The 8,821-nt window shown below is 40.3% G+C and overlaps 2 protein-coding genes across 2 annotated transcripts in view; one reads left to right on the top strand and one right to left on the bottom strand.

Moving 5' to 3' along the window:
- DNAJC2 (DnaJ heat shock protein family (Hsp40) member C2) overlaps window positions 1-296 on the bottom strand; it is a 20,270-nt gene extending 19,974 nt beyond the window's left edge. The window contains exon 1 of the mRNA XM_009289061.2: window positions 263-296. Coding sequence (XP_009287336.2) covers window positions 263-296 — 34 coding nt within the window. The remainder of the gene's footprint in view (window positions 1-262) is intronic.
- Window positions 297-1,365: 1,069 nt separating this feature from the next.
- PSMC2 (proteasome 26S subunit, ATPase 2) lies at window positions 1,366-8,300 on the top strand (the record flags this gene model as incomplete). Its single annotated transcript, XM_019474577.1, has 11 exons — window positions 1,366-1,434; window positions 2,669-2,750; window positions 3,809-3,908; window positions 4,238-4,369; window positions 4,994-5,066; window positions 5,209-5,304; window positions 5,563-5,727; window positions 6,242-6,329; window positions 7,088-7,290; window positions 7,842-7,938; window positions 8,027-8,300. Coding segments are annotated over 11 exons (1,263 nt in total), but the record flags the coding sequence as incomplete, so codon positions are not given.
- Between the last annotated feature and the right edge of the window lie 521 nt (window positions 8,301-8,821).

Here is an 8,821-nt window from a genome sequence, read left to right as displayed (position 1 = left end):
GCAGGCTGGCTTGGCTGGTTCCAAGGCTCCCCAAGGTTCTCCCGTAAAAGGCTCCCGAAAAGCATAATCTCCTCTTGGTAAAATGAAAGGCTTTTTGTATTTAGTGATTAGTTAAAAGATCAGCCTAATAAAACACGATAATTTGTTTTTCTTCGTTGGCGGAGTCCTGCGGAGGTGGCTGTCGAGACCTGTGCGTTGCCACTTTCATAAGTCACTCAGTGGAAGCGGGAGAGAGTGAGGTGGCAAATTTTTGTGGTGATACCGGCATAGTGTGAAAATTGCCGGTTGCTCCTCATGTTTGAATTTCATTTGCCTTTCTATTTTATGCTAGTAAATACTAATTAATGCATCTGGAGACAAAATCGATACTATATGTAATCAGTGATGGACTTCGAACTCCTCCCGCTCAAGAAAGATTTTTGAACTGTAGCAACAGTGTTTAGCACATACCAAGAATCGATGGGTTAGTACAAATAATCAGGAAGGAAATAAGGATCAACACAAAAAAAATCCTCTCAAAGTACCGTACAATACATGGTGTGCCCAGATCTTCAATACTGTGTGGTTTGAGCTCCCTCTATCATAAAAAGATACCGTGGAATTAGAAAAGAGAGAAAAACAGAGGGCCAGGGATGCTTAAGGTGAAGACTATCGTTTGGTTGGGAAAAGAGGGAGCTTTTGGGGGAAGGGAGAGGGAATGTTAAAGGTCTGTTAAATGGTAAGTGATATGAAAGTAAATAGGGGTTCACAGTAGTAGAAAGTTATATTTTTCTTAGTTATTTGAGAGCGTTTATTGGAGCAGTCCTGCAGGACTCTGTGCAAAAGCTTACCCTTTTAACAGCTGACGGTGCTTGTTCTGATGTGGGAATTCTGAGACCCAAGTACAATTTTTAGATTCCAAGTTTACATTGAGTAAAAGGAAGCACAGTGCTGATTTAAATCGGGGCATTCCTTCCTGCATATTCTGCTGAAAGTTGCTCAAAGTTTACAGGGATTCAAAAAAACTGACAGAAATATTCACGTAAAGTGCAAGTGGAAAGTGGTGACAGTTTTTCATTGATGTTTTCTTAAACATTAAGAAACAGTTAAAAAGATGAATTTTTGATATCTTCAATTGCTTCTCTGTACAGTCATAGTAAGCTACTCTGAGCGAGGCAAAGTTTAAGTAGCTTGCTTGCTGTGAACTCTGGGTGGTACAGATTTTTGGACTGAAGAGGGTAGCTGGAGACCCTATGTTGTTTTTCTTGAATGTCCGATACTTTTTTGTTCTGCTTTGGTTTAGTGAAAAAGTAGAAGAATCCCTTTAAAATAAATGTTTTCACCTTTTAGAAGCAGAATTGATACTGCTGGTTTTGTTTATAAAATTGGAAGCTAAGTCTTTCCTGTCTTGTTTCAGCTCTGGATGAAGGAGATATTGCCTTGCTGAAAACATATGTAAGTAGCATATATATACAAGAATGTTAAAGAAAAAAAGCAAGTCCTGTTAGGAACTGAATGCAAGAGTGGAGGGATGTGTACTTAGTGAGTAGTTAGTAAATCTGCTTCTCCTGATGCTTTTCTCGCCTGCCGAAATCTTTTCTCCCTTTCTGCCTTCCAACAAGAAAGCCCCAAACCCAACCCACAACCCTAAAAATAATCCAGTAGGTTTGTTAGCTTGAAAGTAATGAAGTTTTTTTTTTCTATTTTTGTTTTGTATCGCGTAGTTGACTGTCACAGGGGTCTAACAGCTAGGGCTTTACTAGGGCTTTTTCACTAACCCATTTTCTTGCTTTATAAAGAACAGTAACTTTAAGATCCCTTCTCCCATCAAATTTACTTGCTTTTAGCCACCATGTTAAAAAACTATTAGTGAGGAATACACGGACCTTGTCAAAAGGAAGGTAATCTTGGGAGGCATTTTCCATGGACAATAAGGCGTAAAAAGCAAATCTCCCCTCTCCACCAGGAAGTACAGTGGGTCTGTGAAAGAACTCTTGAAAAATGAAACTTGCAGCTTAGCGTATGTCTGGATTTGGATATGTTTGCCAGAAGCCTGAATTTTGTTGTAACTGAGACTCTTTTACGAAACTCTTGAAATAATGGCTTGTGCCCACTGCGGCTTCTTTTTTGTTGCCAAGTTGATACGAAGGGGATCTTGTAAAGGAAATCCAGATCCAGATTTGCCTGCATTAGGCAGGGCAAGATAGTAAGGCATTTTGTCACAAGCAACAATCTAGCTTCTGATTTGCCCCATGATCTTTCTGCTGTCTTCTGTGGATGATAGAAAGGTTAGGTAATGTAGTTAAAGCACTCGTACAGATGATTTTCAGATAACGCATACAGAATTCTGTCTATATATAATTTTTACCAAGTCTCTTTTAAACTTTAGAAGAAAAAGTAGTTTAAAAAATAAGGCTGAACAGGTTTAAAAGAAAAACAAATCCTTGAAGTTTACAAATGTGAAAAATTTCCACTTGCGCAATCAGTCAGTTGTGTGTAGCTGCACTCTGTTTTTGTGAACAGAAATATTGTTACTGGAACTTAATACTGTCTGTTTTGGCTGTGATCAATAGTTGGCTGTTATACCGAGACAGTCTATTGAACGTCTTGACGCTCAGCAGCTATTGGCATTTTTTCCTAAACATAAAATAATTGGAGTTACGAAATACACATGATATTTCTTTTCCAGGGCCAGAGCACATACTCAAGGCAGATCAAGCAAGTAGAAGATGATATTCAGCAACTACTTAAGAAAATCAATGAGCTCACTGGTATCTTTCTTTCTTAAGATAACTTTCAATAGAACCACGTGTAGCAAAACGAGTGTTTTAAGAAGCTGATTTTAAACAACAACTGCATTGATTTATTATTGTTATTTTTCTCAGAAGAATACATTTCTTTATTTGGTAACGTGAGATTTTTGCTTTGTAGGTGATGGTCTTTTTGATTGGGCAGGGCTAATCTGTACATATGATTATGTAATTTTGTAGTTTAACACGTTTTTATTCAAAACTGTAATTTCTGTGTATTACGGTGGCATGAAACAAATGCCCCTTTCTGCCATTAGATAATTCGTTGTGATTTGTGTCAAGCTGCATTCAAATAGTGAGTGAACTTCCATAGACGGCAAAAACCCAACGTGTTGTCCTTAAGTGGTGGTACCAGTCCTTGTGTAATGAAGAAATACGTATCAGAGCAGTTAGCATTTAAAGTCAGCTGGCCAGCTGTGGCGGTTACCTTAAAAATTAATTTGTTGCCTAATTATTCTCTGTTTATTTCACTGATGTGTGTTTGTTGCCCTGTTGCTAATCCTTTAGTGGCCCTCAGTTCTGTCAGGAAGACTGCAGTTTCTCTTTTCCAGTAAAATCCTTGATTCTTTCAAATACATCATGGAGATGGTCCTTTTTATATCCACGTTGTGGAAGATTTATAAGATTTTTCATCTGTGTGAATCCCTTACCTGCTGATACCTTGCACTAAAGCTTTCCCTCGGTGAAAGCACTTGCAGAGTTTCACTCCTTTTCTGAAACTTTTAGAAATGTGCTTATCTCTGATATCTCTGTCAAGCTTCGTTGTAATTGACCACACGTTGCAAAATCGTATTAGAGGATGGCTAGACTGGTATTTGCATGTTAGGCTGGCACAGTCACATAGGCCTCATTTCTTTAGGAAACTTGGTTTTTAGGAAGTCCATCAAAGATGTGTGTGCGTGTGTTTTGGAGATCTCAAAAAGCTTCCTACAGGCTTATGTCTAGGGTTCTTGGTGTGGGAAGGATTGCTGACGTACCAGTTAGCTGCTTCCTCCTCAGCTTGTCTGTGTTGTACACAGGAATCAAGGAATCCGACACTGGCCTGGCTCCTCCTGCCCTTTGGGATCTGGCTGCAGATAAGCAAACTCTCCAAAGCGAGCAACCATTACAAGTTGCGAGGTGGGTGCACTCTTCCTCTTTGCAGTGGAGCTGCATAGTGTAAAAATGTGATTTATGGCTTATGTGTAGATTTTTTAAAAAAATAAGGTTCACGTGTTGTGCCTATTGCAAGTGCTTTTTACCATTGCGTCAAAAAGGAACTGTGTTATGCTTGATGATGTATTATGTACTTCACACCTGTACTTACTCCTGTAGTTATTGTAGGATGCTATAATAATAGAATCGCAAGTACAATAGCTATTTCAGTGTATTTGGAAAATACGACTCTCTCATCTTGATGCTTATACCAATTGTCTGCCCGGTGGTGTTAATTGCATGTTCCCTATTAGATGTACAAAGATAATCAATGCAGACTCCGAGGATCCCAAGTACATTATCAATGTCAAGCAGTTTGCCAAATTCGTGGTGGATCTGAGTGACCAGGTGGCACCTACTGACATAGAAGAAGGCATGAGAGTTGGGTAAGTAAAATCTTCACGTTCTTACGAGCTGTCCTGGAGACTGAAGCTTTCTCATCTGATCCATTAGTTTGACAGGTCAACAACTATCATTTCGTATTTTTGCAGTAGTTGAAATTATAACACTAATGTCTTTCTGTTGGAGGACAGTAACTCACCTGCATGCTGTGCTGGAATCTTTTGATTTTGATGTCATTCTGACGAGAACCGTGCGTCACGGACTGAAACCTTTCAGTTTGGGTCCCAGCAGTCCCAGCTTTCAGGGAGCCTGCGTAGCCTACTCTTTGGCAGTCTGCACAGTTACATGCAGGGTGGCTACAAGAAATGTTCGCTGAGGAGGTGAAGCCAGTTACTTTTACAATCAATATTTTTCCAGTTTGCTCTGTGGGATATTTTGAAGTTTAGTTTTCAAAATACTTTGGAATTAATATTTTTGGAAACCTTAAACTTCTCTGCAGAAGGAATTCCATTTTCTAGCCCATCTGACTATTAGCTTTCAGGGCTGGGCTGTCTTGATGCCAGAGAAAAGAACAGTTTAAGAATTCAGCTTCTAATTTACGGAGTTGTTTCTACATGACAGTTTAATTAACCGGTGTTAAAATAATAGTCTTTATGCTTTCTCACCAGGGTGGACAGAAACAAGTATCAAATCCATATCCCCTTGCCTCCCAAGATTGATCCCACAGTCACCATGATGCAAGTGAGAACTGCCTTTACTTATTAGGACATTACTTTCTCTTGTAATTTTGATTACTTTGGCTGGATTCTGTTCTGGGCTCTTGAAAGCCTAGAGAGATGCAGCATCAGGCTGTTAACTGCTCGCTCACCTTTTTGTTGTGCAGGTAGAAGAAAAACCAGACGTCACTTACAGTGATGTTGGTGGTTGTAAAGAGCAGATTGAAAAGCTGAGAGAGGTGGTTGAAACCCCTCTGCTTCATGTAAGTAACCTCCAGATTGAAGCTTTTATTATTTTGAAAGTATGCGGGTCATCTGTTAGCATTTGAAAAAGCAAGAAAAGATAATGTAGCTGAACGTAAACACCTAAGTGAAAGGAGATCTAGTTTTAACAAGTGAAATCCAGCCTAGCCTGGTTTATATTGCTCTTCATTGATTATTTTCTTAACTTGCATATACTCTTTGGTGCACATAATCTTCAATTTGCACATCACCTCGCCTTCTGTTTCCCACCATTACAGCCTGAAAGATTTGTTAACCTTGGAATTGAGCCTCCCAAAGGAGTACTTTTGTTTGGGCCACCTGGTACAGGCAAAACACTTTGTGCCCGTGCTGTTGCTAACAGGACTGACGCCTGCTTCATCAGAGTAATTGGATCTGAATTGGTGCAGAAGTATGTGGGAGAGGTAAGAGCAAACACTTGATGGAGTGTGGAGTGATTTGCAGATTTCTAGTCGCGGGGACCAGACACCATAGTGGATATGATGGATGAATGTACTTGCATGCTGGAGATACAAGGAGAGGGGAGGAATGATCAAATAAATCTCTGCAGATCAGGCAATCAGTTACAAGACCTGAACTGTGCTGTCGTTGATGAAGTGGATTTTGCGGTGCAGAGTTTAATCTGTGGTTCGGGAGGGTTCTAGGATTAGGATTCCATTCCCAACCCTGCCACTTATTTTTCACTTGGCCCTGAGGTAAATGACTTCATCTGTACTTCTGACTTTTGAGAGTAGTAATTTGTCTCTCCTTTATAAATTGCTTTAGGATTTATGAATGTTCTGTTACATACATGTGTACAAATAAAAGAGTTTTATCACTGGAAACTTGGAAGTGTTTGGAAACGTGAAAAGTTTAATTGTGATAGTTTTTCTTCAATGTGTCTTGAATCTTTAACAAAATCCTGATTTTTGCTTTCAGGGAGCTCGAATGGTTCGTGAACTCTTTGAAATGGCCAGAACTAAAAAAGCTTGTCTTATATTCTTTGATGAAATTGATGCCATTGGAGGTATGTTTGTAGTATGTATAGCTCTAATCTCATATGAGAACTTCTAGGTTTTCTTTTCGTGTTGTAATTCTTTATCTGGATTGCTGCATTTCAAGAATTGTGCTTGTAAATACCTATTTAGCAAAACGACTACCAGCACATCCTATGTCCGGGAAGCTGTCAAGAAGCGGTTTATATAATTTGAACGTATTTAGCCCAGATGAGAAGTCATTTTTGCACATTTGGAACACCCAGATTATTTAAACTTCAGTGAAGAATCTCTGTATTGTGTTTGCAAAAAGTACTGTTAACTTAAACTCCATTCAGCTTCGGGACTACACACTAAATCTTTACTGATGCCTGAAAACGAAATGTGGGTTTTTTTTTCCCCCCAAAGGAAGTACTTAGGTCCTTTGAAAGTAGAACAATTTTTACACAGACAAGGCGAGGAGGGAATTTTGGTTGAGGGGGGGCAAAACAAACAAACTACATTTATAAATTTCAGCAGCTTGGCCAGTTACTAGGCAGGGAGACAGGCCCTTTCATATTCGGGGTGAAGATACAGCGCTTATTACAACTGACAGATAACACCACTCACTTTTTTTGAAATGTGTTGTTTTCAAATAACCCCTCACACCTTTTTAAAACTTGTCACAAATATTTGTGTGTAATTGAAAATTATTTTTCCAGGTGTCTTCTATGTAGCAGCTGTGACACCTCCTCCATGCTCTGAAGGTCCCTCTCTTATTTTGTGAAACACGTGTGTCTCCTCTCTCCAGGTGCTCGTTTTGATGATGGGGCTGGGGGTGACAATGAAGTGCAACGTACTATGCTGGAGCTGATCAACCAGTTGGATGGTTTTGACCCACGAGGCAACATCAAAGTGCTGATGGCTACAAACAGACCCGATACTCTGGATCCAGCCCTGATGAGGCCCGGCAGGTTGGATAGGAAGATAGAATTTAGCTTGCCTGATCTTGAGGTGAGAATGCTTTCTTTCACAGCTAAATATATTCTGGTATCGCAGTGTTTCTTCAGTTAGGGCATAATTGTCTGGAAGCAGTTGACGAGAGTTAACAAAAGCAGCACTCTTAACTTACGTGAAACTACGTGGAAATTTGGGGGATTAAAGATGTGCCAAAAAGGCTTTCCCATGCTGCAGGGATGCCATCCCTGGGGAAGAAGCCATGGTAAATAGCTATATTCACTGTATATTCCTGACTCAACAGATTAAGAATCCTTTAACCAGATCCATGATTTAGTTCTTAAGTTGGAATGCGTTTTGTTCTGCTCTTTTGAGAGAGATTCCGTGAGGTACTTCTACCATGAAGGCTCTTTTTTAAGTTACTTTCTTAATTTAGTATCATGGACACTTAAACATGCTAGTCCAGACATAGGAAACTATAGTTGGGCAGCAAATAAAAGATTTCTTTTCCACCTGCCCTTGCTGTGGATGTGGACAGCTGCACACACAGCTGAGAGTCATCACCTCTCCCGCAGCGTGAACACTTCTATCCTCCACTCTTTTTTCAGGGGCGAACTCACATTTTCAAGATACATGCTCGTTCGATGAGTGTTGAAAGAGACATAAGATTTGAGCTATTGGCTCGACTGTGTCCTAATAGCACAGGTAAGCTGATTTTTTTTTAAACAATTTTGTGTATGCTTCATCTCCACTGGTGGTCAGTGTTGAATTCGTTTATCCCTTTCTTTCAAAGGTGCTGAGATTCGCAGTGTCTGCACGGAGGCAGGCATGTTTGCTATCCGAGCACGCAGAAAAATCGCAACAGAGAAAGACTTCTTAGAAGCAGTGAACAAAGTCATTAAATCGTATGCAAAATTCAGTGCTACCCCCCGCTACATGACCTACAACTAATATCTTGGAATGTTTTCCCTGTTCCTGTTGTTAAGCTTTCTGTGAAACAAAAATCCAAGTGTAGTAATTCATGTCTTGTTCTTGGAAGCTAGAAATAAATGGAGTATTCCCAACAGTAGGTGTGAGTTCATTATGAGTGTCTTCTACACTAGTGGAGTATTGCTGCCGTAGAAAAAAAATTGCAGATTCTAATAACACAGCCTAAACCAGTGAGAGATTTTAAAATCAGATACCTGGGCAATGTTAGAAATCCATAGTTTAGATACTTAGTCACCATTTGTAGCCCAAAACTTGCCATCTCAGCTGTGGAGGTGCTGAAGGATCCCTAAGTGACTGCAGTGCGTCCGGGTGTGCTCAGAAATGCTCGCGTGATGCTCAGCACCGAGGTGCTGGTGTAGCCCAAGAAAAGTCTCAGGAACTGCATGGGAAAAGAGCTGAGGAGAAGGCGTACATAGCTCCGCTCAGGTGCTTGGTGGGCTGAGTCATCGCCCAGCTTGGGGAAGATGAGGAAAAATTTCTTCACTGAAAGAGTGGTGAAACATTGGAACAGGCTGCCCAGGGAAGTGGTTGAGTCCCCATCCCTGGAGGTATTTAAAAGACGTGTAGATGAGGCACTTAGGGACATGGTTTAGTGGGC

The sequence above is a fragment of the Aptenodytes forsteri genome, unplaced genomic scaffold (assembly GCF_000699145.1).
Source record: "Aptenodytes forsteri isolate BGI_AS27 unplaced genomic scaffold, ASM69914v1 Scaffold137, whole genome shotgun sequence".
NCBI classification, from domain to species: domain Eukaryota; kingdom Metazoa; phylum Chordata; class Aves; order Sphenisciformes; family Spheniscidae; genus Aptenodytes; species Aptenodytes forsteri.
Note: the sequence above shows the minus strand (reverse complement) of the source record. Positions and strands in the feature narration are given on the sequence as shown.